The sequence below is a fragment of the Lacerta agilis genome, chromosome 14 (genome assembly GCF_009819535.1).
Source record: "Lacerta agilis isolate rLacAgi1 chromosome 14, rLacAgi1.pri, whole genome shotgun sequence".
Classification (NCBI taxonomy): domain Eukaryota; kingdom Metazoa; phylum Chordata; class Lepidosauria; order Squamata; family Lacertidae; genus Lacerta; species Lacerta agilis.
The window spans coordinates 25311691-25329751 of record NC_046325.1 but is presented as its reverse complement, the minus strand read 5'-3'; the positions used below and the strand labels follow the sequence as shown (position 1 = coordinate 25329751).

At 45.0% G+C, this 18061-nt stretch overlaps 1 protein-coding gene across 1 annotated transcript; it reads right to left on the bottom strand.

Annotated features, from left to right (window-relative positions):
• Window positions 1-2679: 2679 nt before the first annotated feature.
• On the bottom strand, window positions 2680-13327 carry HROB (homologous recombination factor with OB-fold). The gene is made up of 10 exons (XM_033170053.1): window positions 13163-13327; window positions 12551-12601; window positions 11162-12277; window positions 9634-9717; window positions 8458-8598; window positions 7879-7987; window positions 6942-7027; window positions 5976-6125; window positions 4505-4715; window positions 2680-3201 (listed from the first exon to the last, which is right to left on the bottom strand). Exons 1-10 carry the CDS (start codon window positions 13163-13165, stop codon window positions 3128-3130), a joined length of 2025 nt encoding a protein of 674 aa, XP_033025944.1. The 5' UTR covers window positions 13166-13327; the 3' UTR covers window positions 2680-3127.
• Between the last annotated feature and the right edge of the window lie 4734 nt (window positions 13328-18061).

The window sequence follows — 18061 nt, the reverse complement described above, 5'->3', positions numbered from 1 at the left end:
AGTCATGCTGGCCACATGACCTGGAAAAACTGTCTGCGGACAAATGTCAGCTCCCTCGGCCAGTAAAGCGAGATGAGCGCCGCAATTCGTTCGCGACTGGACTTAAATGCCAACCCTTTTATAGCTGTTTAAAGTGGTATGATACTGCTTTAAATGTGTAGTGCAGATGCTGCCAAAGATATGATGAGTCAGCTATCCAAGGATTTGTTTTACAAATTGCCACCTGTCTTCTGCTTATACCATGGGAAAGTATTGTTGTCATCTCACTGAATTTAATTGTCCATCCATTACGGAACTAATCTTGTTTCCTTTAAGTCAAGCTGTGCAATCCAGCTTTTATTGTTTAAAACTCCCATCTCTAACCATTGGTTATGCTAGCTAATGCTGGTTAGAATCTGGAGGGCCACAAGCTCCCTATCCTGATTTTAAGTGCCTGTCTGCTTGATAATTCAGAGGCAGCCTTTGATAATTTGGCGCCTCCAAATAGATCTTCTCAATTATGGATCTTCTCAATTTTGTGTCCCCTTCGCCTCGGCCCCATGTGTGGGAATGGAATTGCCCTCACCGCCCTAAATCCAGCACTGGCCTATTTGGAACCTCTACCACCAACCTATGAAGATTATCATGTGCATAACGGGGGCAGCTGAGCATATGGCATTTGAATGCTGGAACTCGCCCCATTTTGTTGTTGTTGTTCAGTCGTGTCCAACTCTTCGTGACCCCATGGACCAGAGCACGCCAGGCACCCCTATCCTCCACTGCCTCCCACAGTTTGGCCAAACTCATGTTGGTAGCCTTAAGAACACCGTCCAACCATCTCGTCTTCTGTCGTCCCGTTCTCCTTGTTCCCTCAATCTTTCCCAGCATCAGGGTCTTTTCCAGGGAGTCTTCTCTTCTCATGAGGTGGCCAAAGTACTGGAGCCTCAGCTTCAGGATCAGTCTTCCAGTGAGCACTCAGGGCTGATTTCCTTCAGAATGAATAGGTTTGATCTTCTTGCAGTCCATGGGACTCTCAAGAGTCTACTCCAGCACCATAATTCAAAAGCATCAATTCTTCGGCGATCAGCCCCATAACACTGGTCTAATGATTTGCAAACCTTATCCCAATTTGAGTTGGCTGGGTACCAACATGAGCACAAAGAGGACAATGTCCTGTCCCCAGGAGGCTTGCCAAGAGTTGGAGACGGATGCCGCCTGCTTTCTTTCTGGCATTTGCTAAAGATGTTCCTGTTTACCAAAGCCTTCCATGCAGCAGTTAGAAACCACTTTGCTGTATTCTTTTAAGTTTATTACTCATGGCACCATTTTTATCTTTTGTACACCACTTTTGATACTCACAATCATTAGCAGTACAGTATCTTAAGTGTTTTAAATAATAAATAGGGTGACAGCCAGCTTTTCTTGAAGCTTGTGCACAAACAGTAGTGTACATTTTTTTATTCCATTGTATCATTTCCCCATTTGTACGTGTTATTTTATGCATAGAGGTTTCCCCTTTTTTATTTGTGATTAACTGAAATATCTCTTTGAAAACAGGCTCCAGGGGCTGTATTTTTTCCCTCCAACCAATCCGACAGTGATTTGTTCTCTGCATGCCACCATATTATAGTTCTATAAGCACAGTTAAACACCTAATCTTGCAGGGGATGACAGCAGCAATGACACACATTTCTTATTATACACTTATGAGACCATTTCCGAAAAGTGCATGTGGACAACCAGTTCCAACACACCAGTTTTTGTCATTTGAATAAATTTATGAAATTTGATCACATACATTGATGCAACTGGTCAAACTACTTTTTTCATCTATACCACAGCATTGACTACAGCACCTTATGGGAAGAAAAAGGCATTCCATTTTTGCTGTTTCTGGTTCTTTATTGCCAGCATTCTGTTTTGCTCTAAATTTCCCAAGGAGACAAACAAGGAAACTGGGTTTATCCAGCTTCAATATCTCAGACCCACATTATCCATGTAGTATATGGAGGTGATTGTATGTATCCAAGAAGCTCTATATGAACAGGGGATGCTCCTCACTTCAATATGTAGAGAAGTGCAATCACGCAATGGGTATACGGCGCCAACTCTGAAAATTGAGAGGTATCGGGGATGGGAGACTTGTGGCCCTCCAGTCCAAGAGCTTCCATCCATTAGTCAATCAATTACCATTTGCCAAGGGGGCTGGGGCTGATGGGAAGTGGAGTCCAACAACTGGAGGATCACAAGGCTCCCTATCCCTGCTTGTGTGAAGTAACCAGTGTGCATGTAAGTTCCTCAGTACTAGGAATGGCTGCTACAACATCCAGAGTTCAAATTGGCATGAGCTACCTGGCAGAGAAGGTTAGCTACATTTCTGGAGCCAGATCTCTAACTTAATCAACATATTATGCACACACTCCCTTTAAAACCTGCAGAATCAAAATGTCAATTGCAAAGGAATAAAAGGTAAATATTAAATAAAAAGATACAACACACTCAAGACCTTCCTTTCACAAACATCTTTTTCGCAAGGTTCTATCGGCAAAAGTCAACTTCACACATTTTGCTAACTGCTTCCATCCGCGTAAGATTATTTACAAGGTTATTTACAAGATTATTTGCATGTTGCCTCTGACACGGTTTGTGACAGAGTACCGAAGCAGGCATCAGTGTTTCAATTCGGAGTACCGAAGCAGAGATAGTGTTTCAATTCGGAAGGGAATGACAGCTGCTTAATGACCGTTCTGGCTGGTTTAAACACCCAGGCAAAGCGCCTCACAAGCAGAAGTAGGTCTGGAATAAGTTGTGATGCTGGGTGTGCACTGCCAGATACCTTGTTGCTTGGAAGGCTGAGCCTTTGAACAAATGGCAGGCTGCAGTAAAATTAGAAGTAGCAGGAGCTTAATGTCCAATGCTGTTCTTGCTGGGGCTCCAGTTTCTGTCCAATTACATCAGATTTGTTATCTGCCTGATGAAGGAGCTTCTTTCCTCCAATCGCAAACAATGTTGATAAAGATGAAGGCAAAAATCTCAAAGAGAAGTGCAGGGGAGTCAGCCTCACTGGGCAAAAAAGTCTGTGCAGGGCTCAGGACAATAGCCACAGTTCTATGACAGCAGGTCCTCTTATTTGAGCATCAGTGAGCTATCATAGATTGCTTTGGGCATCAAAGTTGGAGAAAAAGTCATCAGGTAGTTCTCCAAGAAGCTGGTCCAGGTCATCTGCATAGGAAGCATGAAAAGTTATTCAGGCGGCAAAACAGGAAATAAATCACCCCAGCGCCCCATGCACGGGTTCCTATATGCACATGAGACTCTTCAAAGATCAGGGGCTGCCCCATTCTCTTCAGCCCGTGGGAAAGCTCTGTGCCCCTGGGAATAAAGGGAGAGGAAAGAAAATATTGCAGACTCATTTAGACTCAGTGAGCAAGGCTCTGGTCAGGGCTTAGTCCAGTCTATGCTTCAGACACATTGTGCAAACACAACATTTCACAACCAGTGAGGATAATCTCTGCACCATCCCCACTTTTTTTTGGGTGGGGTGGGGATCAATTATTGTCATTATATATATAAAGCAAACAGTGCCAGCGTGGGTAGTACATGCTGGGTAGAATTATCACTGGTTCAGATGACATGGCCCCATCTATGCAGTGTCTCTGCCAACCTGCATAGTCCAGCAGCGCTGTTGTTTTAGCCGAGGCCCAACATGCTTATATCCCTACTCAGCTGTGAATATCCTAGGAAGCGCCTCTTTCCATGGCCAAACATTTTCTACTTTGCACCTGTTTCATACATTTGACTTGCTTCCATGTTTCAGGTTTTCCAAAGTATTTGGAACTTTCTAGGAAGGAACCGGGGTGAGTGGGCAGGAATGCAGGTAGACAGCAGTAGTCATGAGGAAGGGCAAAGGAGCAGCACAGAGGCATGCAGCTTCACCCCTTGGCAGCAGAAAAAGCCCTGGCCGATCTCTCTCTGCTTTCAAAGCTGTTGCCAGATGCTGCTTATCAAAGCTCTCCCCGGACAAGGAGGGCTAGCTTGCCCGTTTTTCAAAAGGTAATTTCAGTCCCTGGGATGCCAAGTACCTTATTCTATCCTTGAACAACATATCCACTTTTGCCGTACGCTCTCAGATCTGCAGGTGGGATGCAGTGCTCTATGTGTGGCCACTGAATGGTCACACACAGGGCTCTGCATGCCAGCTGCTGATCCGAGAGTCATTAAGTGCTTGCGGAGCGGCAGGGATGTTGGTAACATGTAGTCCTGTAAGCTGCATCTGGCTCAGTAGGACTTTTCTGTAGTCCATTTTGCTGGTTGTCTTTCCTGATCATTGGCCATGCTGGCTGGAACTGAAGGGAGCCCAACAACAAATGGAGAGCCACAGGTTCCCCATCCCTGCTGCAGTCCACACTTCCTACTTTCCTTGTTCTGGAGGTGGCAGTGGGAAAGGAGAGACAGACAGACAGACAGACAGACAGAAAGAAAGAAAGAAAGGCATGAGTCCATTGCTACTTAGAATTCTATTTACCCAAATCAGTTGTTTCAGCCTTTGGGGATGGAAAGTGCAAAACTGATTTGCCTGCTCCAGAGACTCTTGGAATTGATTTCAATGATGACCCTTTATCCAATGCCGATACACGCTGACAGGGGTCCTCATCCATCCCATGTCCTCCTTTGTTCCTGTTGTCTGTTGTAGTCATGGCAACGGTGGGAGGATCCTGCTGGAATTCTGGCGCAGCCTGCATTTGCAAGGTTCCAAGAGACCGCAGAGAATGTTTGAGTTTAGCATCCTTCATGCTTTTATCACCAAGCCACGGTCCCATATCATAACTGGCCCCTGATATCAATTACAGGAAAGGATAAATGGAGCTGCCTCGTTATCAGGACACCAACAAATCTAGTACAGCCCTGTAAGAGTTGGGAGTCCAACACCATCTCAAGGACCACCCCAACCCTGGTCTGCACTGCTCAGTTAAAACAGGTGTAGGGAACCTTTGGACTTTGGGATGTTGCTGAACTGCAATTTTCAACAGCCTTCGCAAGTGTAGCCAATGGACAGGAACGATGGGAGTTGCAGATCAGCAACATCGGGTGGGGGCAGCCCTCACATAGCTAATTCTGCATCCTAATTTAACTTGGAAAAATTGCCTAAATTCCTGTTTTCCTTAGTTTACATAGTTGAGTTTTGAAGCCTATCTTGATGCAGTATTTCCACTGCTCAAGTGCAGATTTCTCTCTCTCTCTCTCTCTCTTAAAACTTTGTCAGCAAATTCTGTAAAATGGGAACAGCAGCCACAAGGTAAAATGTATGAATGTTAGCAAAACAAATGCTTGAATGTTAGCAAAATGTTCAAGATGAAAGTTTTTTAAAAAGCAACAAGAGAGCTCCTTCTTCTCAAACATGCCATCCTCAGGTATGTCCAAAGTCAGGGTGGATATGGAGAATGAGAAAGCAGCCATTGCTGCCTTGGTTACATTGCTAACTATTAAAATATGCAGGACACATTAGACATTTTGAAGCTCAAGAAGGAAAGAGACTTTGAGTTTATAAAAAAGGCACATGTTTAATGCATTTTTTGGCTTTTTGTATAGATCTTTACATTACTATAACTTTTTAAAGTCACTTGTAATAAGATGAAGAAGGTTTTAAAAATGGATTGTTAAGAATATAAGGTGTTATAGACGTGCATGAACAAGTTAAAATAATGGAACCAAGAAGGGGAGTGAAGGGAGGTCAAGCAAAATGTTACGGTTTAAAAATGTGTTTATGATTTGTTTGATTTTTCTTTCTTTCTTTTTCTTTTTTATTATTATAAAACCAATAAAGTGCTTGTAAAAAAACCCAGTTAATACACTGCATATGACTGCCAATCTTAATGAAATGCAACATCCCAGTAATTAAGAACAAGTGCCCCCCCATACACCTTTTTTAAAGAACCCAGAGCGCATAAGTCTCTCCTATAGCCTACCAATTGTGCCAAGGAGAGCCTGCTCCTTACCTGTGGCGGCACCATCTGCATTATTTCCTCAGTCTCTCGGCATAACTGAGGGGTCTTCTCATTGCTGAATCCCGGAGGATATATCTTCACCAAATTACTGGGTGTCACATTGAGGTAGTGGTTGCGATAGGATGGGGAGAACACACCCACCTGTGAAACCCAAGGTAGGTATCAATACTGCCTATGGTACACGGCACAATTGACTATACTTTGTGCCACTGTGTGCAAATCTCCCAAATGGTCTCTGCACAGGGTGAAGAGGGGATTTTTTTTCCCCAGCAAAGGGGCACCTTAGTTCTTATTGATTTTTTTGTTTTGTTTTCAAAGAGTCAAAACAAAACAAAACAACACAACACAACATAACAACAGAGGGGCAGATGTTCCAACGCTGGAAAGGGGTAGTTCACAACCAAAGAATGAAATAAACAACCCAACTTCTAAAAAGGAGGGAGATGATACTATTTAATTGGTGTTCTGGACCAGCTCATCTAAAGAGTGCAAGCGGTTTGAATAAAAGTGACGCATAAAATCTCCAGAAGTAAGATGGGCTAAGTGAGTCTCTAGGGCAAAGAATTCTAAGAAGAGACACCTTTCTACATAATCTCATGGACCTCATTTAGAGCACCCAGATAATACTAAAGAAAGCTCTCTGGGAGTATAAGAAGGAACATTCCACCATCCAATGGGCAGTCTTTGGTACATGGCTCCTGACTTGTCAGTTCTGCTTTCAACTGACATTGGTTGCATCTATTTGACACAAAGCTAGAAGGGGTAACTTGTTTTTGTTAACTTGTGTTAATCTGGAGGTGATAACTGCACCAGTAGGGGCACAAACAAGCAGAACTATCACTCAAAAATGTCTCTGGAGCCCCTGTAGCAGAAAGTCTTAAATACCAGTTATTCGTTATCATTTTTTTGCATGAAAATGAAAGCTCACCCAGCCCTTGATTTCTTGTTTTCTAGTACCTGCTTTAGCAGAAGCACTGAACCAGCCTTAAATTCACTCTGTTTCTCCTCCAGCAATAGGCGATGTATTGTGCCCTGCATTTCTCCTGCATGACAGAAGGCCAAACCAATCAGGTACAGGAGCACTAAGTATACAGTGAAGTCAAAGTGGAAACACATGAGCATCACACACCAATAGCTTTCACTGCCCTTTATACAGGAACACAGAGATGGGAGGGAGAGCCCAGTGAAGGAAGGGTCCCCAAGCACTCAACACCAGCCACATAATTTGCCACTGACATTGGAGCAAAGAACAATTAGTCCCAGGCAAATGCACATATCAGCCCCACCTAGGCTTAGGACTTCTAAGGACAACTTCAGTGTTGCCTGTTTATTGTGTGGTCAAATGAAAGCATATCCTATGAAGTCAAGAATGTGGCTGTGTAGGAAGTGGCAACTAAAACAAACTATACTGGAGAGGCAGTGAATGTTTATGCATGAGAGTTAAAAAGCAAACCATCCCAAATGGCCTACTTTTTTAAAAAATGAAGTTAAAACATTTGTCCAATTCTCTGCTGGCTCCAAAGAAGTTTTTTTTTGGGGGGGGGCCATGTCACAACTATCCAGCCCCTTTCCCTCAATATAACAAAAAGACAGCACTTTCCCTCTCCATCCACCATCAACACAAGGGGTCAGCAAAACACGCAGATTTGCTCAGGGCTATATACAAGTTCCATTGTTAGGCTAGTGGAAGCCCGTGCAACAGTTCCCAGAAGCACAATGTGCCTAAAGGACTGTACCATATTTGGTCAGAGTCAATCCAAACACCCAGAAATGAGTCAGATGGTGGTCATTAACAAACAAGGTTTGCCCAGACACCACAGGCAAAGCAGAAACGCCCCACCAATAATGCATGGAGAAGAAGCAAGTCACTACACTGAACTCTTTTCATCCTTACCAGTAGGGTCTTTGAACACAGCACCCGCGTCAACGTTGGTCTGCATTACTGACTTAATCATCACAGCCATGTTAGGAACCTTGTTCTTTGGGAGCTGCTTCAGGGCTGCCTGCGTGAAAGAGAATGAGCAAGGGAAACGCACTATTTGTGGGAAGTCAGGGTGGCAGATCTGAAACAGGATTGTATTAACTTTTGAGATTTGAGAAAAGGTGCCTGATTGCAAGAGCGGCAAAGGATATGGAAAGGGCCTTCTAATATATCTTTCTTCCTGCTGATGGCCTTCCCTGGGCTGGATTTAGAGTGAATACCAGTCACCAACACTTCCAAGGTGTTATGGAGGAACTTCTGTATGTTCTTTAGAAAATATGTTTATATGTATACTGTACCCTTGCAGATGGATCACAGTATATACCCCATCCAGATTACCAATAAGGTTATCCATGGCTCCAGTAATATTGCAATACCTCCTTGCTTCCAGGCCCAACCATTTTATCATCTTTGGCATTTGCACTTCAAGAAGAGATTCTTCTTCAAGTGAAGTGGAATTTTCCCACCTGCAAAACCAAACTCAGCCTTTACCTTACGAAGCACCATAACAACGCTGTATGTCCTAAGGAAGCAGGACGGATCTCTCTCATCCAATCCCAGCTCCATTTTCATGGCAGCCCAAGGGCCTCTTCCAAATTCGTCTTCTGTTGGTTGCTGGGAAGGAGGCATCTCCTACAGTCACACACACAATTCCAGGTTAAAGCTTACTTTTCACCTTACCTTTGGGAAAAGCACTTAGTCATTTGGAGACAACATTATCCATGGGAGCTGTTTTGCTCTACTGGGTGCATGCCAAATTGCTTATGCTCCTTCCTCTGCTCACTCCAGAATCTCCTCCTCGCCAACTCACCCTCTCCTCTCTCATACATTAAAACATATAAAAGAATAGTTAGAAGAAACATCTCTATTGAAGCAGAACAAGGAAGTGTCTCCATGACCAGACGTATGGAAAACTCGCCGTAGTCCAAGACATGCAAGGTTTGGGTTACTCAGTACATGCCCAGAGGCATCTTTTAACACTACCTGAACCCTTCCCTGACAGGGCTTGTTAAATGTTGTTTCCAGGACTGCTCTGGCTCATGAGGTGAGTTTCTGCAATTCATCATCCTTAAAATTGACCTTATCTGTACAATAAGAATAACCAAGTGATGCTTGGAAGTACTACACTAAAGATTTCAAGATTTTCCACGGATGAGTTAGTTTTTCTTTTTTGAAATACAAAGGAGGAATGGAAACTTGCAAATCTCTCCTGTAAAGGTAATTCTGCACAGCTGCTTCAGACTTGGGTTTTTAAAAAAATTAATAGCCAGTACAGGACGATTGTTACTAGGACTACAGTGTATGGAGGGGTGAGGTTTAACCATTCCCTTCCTGTGCTTGAGCCTGATAAAAGTTACCCCCTCCAGCTTGGCTAGCAACACCCTGTGGCACCAATGGGAGCAACCATCACTATTAATACAGTAGTTGCACGGTAAGGAACTCTTTATTGGCATCAGGACTGCGAAAGGCAGGGGCTAAATATCCCATTCCCATGAAGTTTGGTTCCAATGAAATTCATATCCCATTAAATGAAAAGACACCCAACAGGGTTTGTAATCGTGTGCTTAGCATCACAGCTGGGTTCTCAGAGGCAATGCAGAATTTCCAATCCCCATCTGCAGCGTGACTTCTTTTATTAAGAAAGGCAAGAGTAGAACCATGAATTACCTCCGTCCGCAGCTTTGCTAGAGCCCCATGAGTTGGTGTCTGTGGAGTTGTAATGAGAATCTCTTCTAAGTTTTTCCCATCAGGCTTTTTTTTTAGGGAACAAGGAAAGGAAGAATATCTAATGAACACAAATTCTTGCCAGAGTTATGGACTCACCTTAAAGTAAGATATCCAAAGGTAGGTAGATCCCTCCCTCCCACCCACCCACCCAGCCAGCCACATTTAAAAAATGAAAGCTGAGATTCTCAGGGTGCTGAATGTCTGGGCCCAATTCTGTGCTCCCAAGGCAGCTACACAACCCTACCTAAACACTTTAAAGCCCTAAACAGCCTTGGCCAAGTATACCTGAAGGAGTGTCTCCAACCCCATCGTTCAGCCCGGACACTGAGGTCCAGCTCCGAGGGCTTTCTGGAGGTTCCCTCCCTGTGAGAAGTGAGGTTACAGGGAACCAGGCAGAGGGCCTTCTTGGGAGTGGTGTCTGCCCTGTGAAACGCCCTCCCATCAGATGTCAAGGAAATAAACAACTACCTGACTTTTAGAAGACATCTGAAAGCAGCCCTGTTTCGGGAAGTTTTTAATGTTTAATGTTTGATATTTTATTATGTTTTTAATATTCTATTGGGAGCTGCCCAAAGTGGCTGGGGTATAAATAATAAATTATTTATTATTATTATTACTTATAGAAACCAATGGCATAGACTAAAGTTATTAGCTTGACTTCCTGTCCTCTCTGAGTCAAAGCTATGTCTCAGTTTTCCTTCAGCCCTAGTCAGAGGTCACTTTTTAGTGATTTTTGGTTGAGGAATATTTCAGCAAAAATATTTAACTGAGGTTTCTATAATAACAATTAATATTTTATCCTTTTTCAATATTATTAATTTCATTAGCATTGGTTTTCTAAGCTACCACAGAGCATTTTTATCAGCAAAGCAGAGGGGGGGGGGGAGTTATTTCACCTGCATGCATCCCAAGAAGCATTCAGTGAATCCATATCGGGAGATAATTAGTAATCCCCATCACTAGGACAACCATATAGCAGCCATTTTGGAGCAGAGAAAACTTAGGGAGGACGGCAGCTTTTATGCCCCTTTTGCGACATAGCAAGTGTGGGTGGAGTGGAGGAAATAAGGTAATAATATTTCACGACACATATATACTGCATTTTTCTGTGTATAACATGCCCCCGTGTATAACACGCCCCCTATTTTGGGGGGCTCAAATTTATGAAAATGGGGGAAGATGACCCCTGTGTATAAGACGATCCCTGTTTTTAAACATTATTTTAGATTTTAAAAACCTAGTCTTATACATGGATCCTCACTCCTTTGTACATCCTCACTCCTTTGTACATACAGCAGAGGTGGCTAACTTGTGACTCTCCAGATGCTGCTGAACTGCAGCTCCCCTCAGCCCCAGGCAACATGGCAAATGGTTAGAGCCAAAGGTAGCTGTAGTTACTATCTGGACAGCCATACACTCCCCATCCCCAACATACAAAATTGTCCTATTCTCCTGCTGGTCCTCTTACTTGATGTGGCAGAATGCCAGCAGGTCCCGGGAAGCGCCGCGTCTTAGCCCGCAAAGGAACTTGGGCCACTGGCTCTGGCGTCTTGTTGGCTGCCGTGACCAAACGGACAAGGTGATTGGTGACCACAGGTGACTGGAGGTTTCCGGTAACTTTAGGGTTGGCAGTTGAAGTCTCCACAGAGGTTGCTGGGGGACCATATGCAGACAGCAGCTGAGCACCACAATTGGCTGTTCTGGACACAGAGCAGCTCTGGTTGGGCATCCATGGTTTGTGTGGCCTTGGTGGGGTACTTGCTGACTGAAAAGAAGAGCAGGGTCTAACCAGAGGCAAGCATGGGCTGTTGGATGCGGCAGTGGGTTTATGCAGAGATGCCTGGAAAGGCTTGAGCACCTGGCAGCTGGAGTTTGAAAGGGCACATGTGCTGCTACTCAACCCTAGGCGAGACTGAGACAAGGAAGAGTCCACGGCAGGAGGCCTTAAAGGCAACTTTGGAGAAGTGTCTGCCGGCTGGAGCTGGCTGATGACCTCTACCACAGGTTGTTTCCAAGTCCTTTGCAACTGTGAAGTCTCTGACCCAAAAGAGTCACTCAATGCCAGCGAATCTACCACTCGTGGTTTCTTCACTGTTGCTACACTATTATCTCGCATTTGCTCCCAGGACACACAGTTGGACCTGAAGGACCCCGGATACGATTGTGTATCAGACTCTTCCAGATCCATGCACGCAGCCAATACAAGCTCGTTGTCAATTTCCTCATCGCAGGGGGCACCCCCAGTGGGGAGCTTAGCTGGAGGCTGCTTCACAAACCTGAACCTTGTGCCTGAAGTGCCGCTCGATTTACATTCAACTGCAGTGGGTGCCAGGTCCTTCTGAACTATGAAGCTGGTCGCCAGAGGAGTCTTCTGGTTGTTTTTGACATTACCTTCTCCAAACCTTAGTCTGGAGCAGTTTTGCACCTGCAAGACTGGGGACATGGTCCACCTTGGCCCCTCAGAGACCGGAATGGTGGTGCTGGGGGCTCTCAACCCAGTTGAGAGGGGTCTAAGACATCTTGGGCTATCTGTAGGTGGATCCAGGGCTTGCTTCTCCACATCATTCACAGCTGACAGAAAATCCTACCAAGAACAGAGAAACAGTATGCTTGTCATGAGGTGCCATCCCTCAGCTTTGTACTACGTGAACATTCTGGGCCTGAGAGCCCATGGGAGGCTTAAGGGTATCTTTTGTTTGCCATTTGGCCACCAGAGTTCTTCCATCCAAAGTCACAGGTCCATCTGAAGTTGTCCAAAGCACCCTTCGGCAAGTAAGTATAAACCTTTGCCCTCTCCACCACACCCAGATGTCTCCCTCTCCCCTTATACAGCTCTGATTCACAAATATTCTCTTACCTCATCTTCAAAGTCTGCCTCCACAGCAAACAGCTTCTGTAGACCATAGGCCTGGGGGGAGGGGGGAGAAATAATAACTTAAAAAACTTATTCTATACTATCTGAACTTATACAACCTGAATTATTCTAGCTCCATGCAGTTTTTGTTCCAGCACAAGTCTGAGTGGGATTTGGGGGTTTGTTGTTGTTGTTGTTGTTGTTTTGGTACACCACTTTAAGTGTCTCTTTGGGCTGAAAAAAGGGAGAATCCAAGCATTCTAAACAAATAAATACATAACAGACTTGCCCTTTTTTAACCTGATCATCTTCCACCCACAAGGAAGAGTTTTGAGATATTCAAAAGACTGCCTGATAACTTTAACGTTTTTTTACTATATCTTGCATTGTGTTAAAAACAATGTTTCCCGGGGTTTGGGGGAGTGTAATAGCCTCGTCAGTCTGCTGCAGCAAACACAAGAGAGTCCTGTGGCACTTTACAGGCCAACCCCCTTATTATGGGCTACAATGTCATGGGCTACCGTCCTGCTGCACGGGCTGTGGCTATGTTTTTATAAGGCATTTGTCCTCCCTCTGGACTGCCCTCCTCCCCAGTCCCTCCTGCCCCTCTTTTACCATCGTGGAGGCAGAAGAACCGAAACTCCAGGGTTAATACGGTGTGAAGAAACAAGGACGACGCAGGGATGCAGCGAGAGAGGGAAGTCCAGCATCCAGGCCCGCACCTCCGCTCACCGAGCTCTGCATTCGAACTGGCCGCCTCAAAGATGACGGGCCGTCCCGTCCCCGCCCTTCTTCATTGCATCTGCGCAATAGCTCGTTCGCTTCCCGCCCACAAAAGGGCAAACGCTTCGTTTCCTTGGCTACGCAAGCGCCTAGAGCTTTCGCCCACTCAGCCCCCGCCCGGCCGTGATAATGCGGCGCTATTCTTCTACGTAAGCGGGGGGGGGCTGAGCGGGTGAAAGCTAGGCGCTTGCGTAGCCAAGGAAACGAAGCGTTTGCCTTTTTGTGGGCGGGGAGAGAACGTAAGCGTAGCAGAGGCAGAGCCCCTGTTCTCGTTTTAGGCAATGAGAGGATCTTCAACGTTTTTGCCCGCTTGTTAAAATAACCTCGTTTGTCTTTAGCGCGCAGGCGCCAAGCTACCATGGCTCGTGTCCTTTCCCCATCAGAGGGGGAAAGCGTGTTTCTCCTCACACGGACGTAAATAAGACGGTTGGGAAGAGATCGAGCTCGTTTCTAAAAGTTACCTTTAGTGTAAGCATCTATGTCGTCAGATTAAGCTTTAACGTGGGCCAAGGTATCTGAAGAAGTGTATCTGAAGAAGTGTGCATGCACACGAAAGCTTATACCAAGAACAAACTTAGTTGGTCTCTAAGGTGCTACTGGAAGGAATTTTTTTATTTTTTATTTTGTTTTGACTATGGCAGATCAACACGGCTACCTACGTGTAAGTGGGCCAAGGTGTATATTTTAAATATCAAAGTGCAGCTCTGGAGCAAGTGAAGCATTGTGCCTCGGAGCATATCAGAAGTTTTTTTTTCTTTCACTGAGTAGCGTGTACTTCTTTGGCGATCACTCGTAGCCAGTAAGATTGTCTTTCATGAACACTGTCTTAACAGTGAGTCCATAAGTGACTGTGGAGGCCAATTCTGGATCCACACGTCTTTCCACAATGGGGACATAGGTTTCCGGGCGGGAGTTGATCACGGTGCGGGTTTGCCAAGAGTGTCTTCCTCTTAGCACATTTCTCCTTTTCATTCTGAGTTTGAGCGTCTTCAAAGCCCATGACATCTTTGGTAAAGGCTGTTCTCCAATTGGAGCGCTTGCAGGCCAGTGTTTCCCAGTTGTCAGTGTTTATACTACTTTTTTTAAAGATACGCCTTGAAGAGAGTATTTAAACCTCTTTTGTTGACCACCAGAATTAAGCTCGCCATTTTAAAGTTCGGAATAGAGTAGTTGCTTTGGAAGACAATAATCAGACATTCCTTCTTTTCTTCCCAACCCTATGCAGTGGTACCTTGGTTTACGAACTTAATCCATTCTGGAAATCCATTCTTAAACTGAAACCTTTCTTAAACCGAGATGTGCTTTCCCTAACGAGGCCTTCCGCCGCTGGTGCTCTTCCACCGTTGGATTCCGTTCTTAGACTGAGGTAAAGTTCTCAAACCACGACACTATTTCTGGCTTTGCGGAGTTTGTAAAACAAATCGTTCTTAAACCGGACTGTTCTTAAACTGAGGTACCACTGTGCTGCATATAACACCAATGTCTCACAACAAATGTAACTGAAGAACCTGAAGAAAGAGACAATGCATGTGCTTTTGAAAACGGGGGGAAATTATTATTATTTTTTAAAGAAGAAAAGGAGTGTGTGGCAGCCCCCAGTATTTAAATGGCCCCCCACCACTATTACATCATTAGAACCAGAACATAAACCTATAAACCTAGAAAAGAGCAAAAAATAATAATCAATGTTTGGTCCAGATCCTAGGTACTGCACCCTCACTAAAGAAGACTGTATGGATGATTCACTAAATGATTGTAGGATGATGTGTGTACCTGAGCTTATGGCCTCAGAATCTCTTTATCTTATATGCTGCTTTTTTATTTTACAAAAATGACGACTAGACTACTGATCCTAAACTGAATAGTTAGTTGCCCAACCACCCCCTATGGAACCCACTGCTCTCAACTCACCCTCAACTGCCTCACATTCAAACTCCCTTTCAAATCCTCATCCAATCATCACTCACCACCTGAATTCCAAAATCTTTCCCTCTCCCTCCTTAACATTCCCATAATAATTCTGATACAATTTCCTTAATAACCCTATTACATTCAATATTTTATACACACTGCTCCCTATAACCATACTGTTAGAAGCATTTGAGCTTCCTATTCCTGGTTCCTAGGAAATGGGGGTGAGCAAACTGCTGGTTCTCCATCCATGCTCTAAAACCAGGTGTCTTCCCCCAAATGATCCTGGGAATTACAGTTTGTTAGGAGTTCTGAGGATTGTAGGTTTGTGAGATGGAAGTCACAATGGCACAAATCATTTCAGTGGAAGTCATGTGCTTTAAAGGCACATTGGATGCTCTTTAAAACATAGCATCATAGAATTGTAGAATTGGAAAAGACCCGAGGGTCATCTAGTCCAACACCCTGCAATGCAGGAATCTCAACTAGATGATCCATGGCCGGTGGCCATCCAAACGCTGCTTAAAAACCTGCATGGAAGGAGAGTCACTCCTTAAGGCCATAAGGGCCTCTGGAGCAGGAGAAAGCAGGTTTGCTCTATCCTCCATGTGACAGCCCTTTAGAGTTTAGACTTTAGTTACTGAAAAGGCTGCATGTTGTGGATCTCATATCAGTGTCACAAGAGTGTAAGCAACACATTCCCCTCTTCCCTTTCTCCACACCAGGGGCGGAGCAAGGGGCGGGGGTGGTCCGCCCTGGGGGGTGACACTTGAAGCGGCGCCCCGCCCCCGTGATCGGTGCTGCCGGCGCACAGCAACTTTTAAGGCTGCAGTGCGTGAACAGCACAGCGCCTGTGCTGCTGTTTGCGTGCTGCAGCCCACGGAAGGAGTGCCGGCCACTTGCGCCCGCCATGTTGGGTGGACTGTGCATACGCAGTCTACCTGGGATGCTGCACGCGCGTCCCAGGTAGCCCCGCCCCCCAGGGGGGTGCCCCCGCTTTACCGCCCTGGGCAGCAAAGCAGCTCACTATGCCCCTGCTCCACACCATGCAGAATTGCAATGGTAACCAGAAGGCTGGAGTTTGGAGCCCAGCCAGGGCTGGCTGTGGGCAGGATCCTTGCATTGCTGGGGGTTGGGCTAGATGACCCTTGGGATCCCTTCCAACCCTGCCATGCTATAATTATATCAAGCAACTAAAGGAACAAAAAGATGCTTCTGAAACATCTGGAAATCAAAGGAACACTCTCCCCACCAGTGGCTTCTAGCAAGAGCTTGCATCTTCCTTAGGAGATAGGCAGGCCAGAACAAGGAGGGAAAGGCTCAGAGTTCAGGTAGGTGGAAATACCAATTGAGTGCCCTATACTATAGGAATGTTTCCTTCCCATGTCCCCCACCCTCATGAGCCAGACTGCTGCTAGCATGGCTGGGAGCCAGGCACCTGCTGATTGCTCCGTTTTCTTTGCAGGGAGGGAGCCTTTCCCCAACATATACTTTGTTCTGGCCAATTCCCTAGAGAGACATGACGACCCTCAGGTACTGGGGCAGAGGGAAGGAAGGGGTCCCTGTGAAACACATTTGGGGAGTCTGTGGCTTCCAGCAAGTGCTTTTCAGAAGCATTGCTCCCTCCAACAGGGGAGGCTGAACATACCCATCACGGCTAGTTTCCTTTGGTAGGCCTCTCCTCCATGCAATTGTCTCACCCTTTTTGAAAGCCATCCCATCCAAGATGCTCTTGTGGTGCATTGATTCTCCTATGCTTCCTTGCTCCTGCAAGGAGATGACTATTGTGAGATCTTTTGGTTAACATCTATCTGGGCTGGAAAAAAAATTAAAGAATCAGGACTGGTGAGCTTCCCTTGAAGCACAACTGATCAAAGGCAGGCAGATCTGTTTTGTTAGCATCTTGACAAAGATGCTCAAAAGACAAAGGATCCTATAATACCCCGCAAGCATCTCAGAAAAAACTCCCAAGCTGATGGAGAAGAGAGCAGTCTAGATCCCACCACAGCCCTTCCAAGTTGTCAAAGAAATCAATGTCACAACGGTTTTTTTCCTCACACCTCCTCTTCATGATCCCTCGTGGGGCCTTCTCAGACATGCTGTGTCTGAACCAGCAGATCCCACCAAACCAAGTAATCGACGACCCAGTCAGAAAAGGAGTGTGCGCAGCCATACCAGAAATAAGCAAAATACTGTATTTTTCCATGTATAAGACTAGGTTTTTTAACCAAAAAATTATGTTTAAAATTGGGGCTCATCTTATATATGGGTAGTGCTGAGGGGTGTTTTCTTAATTTGGAGTCCCCCAAAATAGGGGGCGTCCTATATTTTCCTGTCCACTGCCACATTGCAACCGTCAATTCAACATCCCTTAACTTAAATGTTTTCAAAAACTTAATTGCTGGGATCAGACCTTCTGGTCTAGTTTCTTTCAATACTCCTCCTCTGGGAAGGAAGTGGAAGCTGATATTTTTAAAACTGAAGAAATCCTGCCCCCAAAAGGGCAGTTTCACCTTTAGTAGTAAACCCAAAAGTTCTTTCCATAGCAGCCAACTCCAGGGAGGCACAATAATATAATTGTGTGGGGCCAGGCACCCACAAAGTCAATGAGAAAATCCGGCAGGCGAGGCTGAGTGGAAATATGTGGAAAAAAGAAGGTATAAGAACAGATTTGGTGATTTGCTTAGATTGAGATATTATATTAAAATGTGAGCTATTTATTTAGTTATTTACTTTTCAATTATTGTATAAGGTATAGCAAGTTTTGTTTTATTATTAAGGGAAGCGATATACAAACAATTGCAAGCCAATTTTTAATCG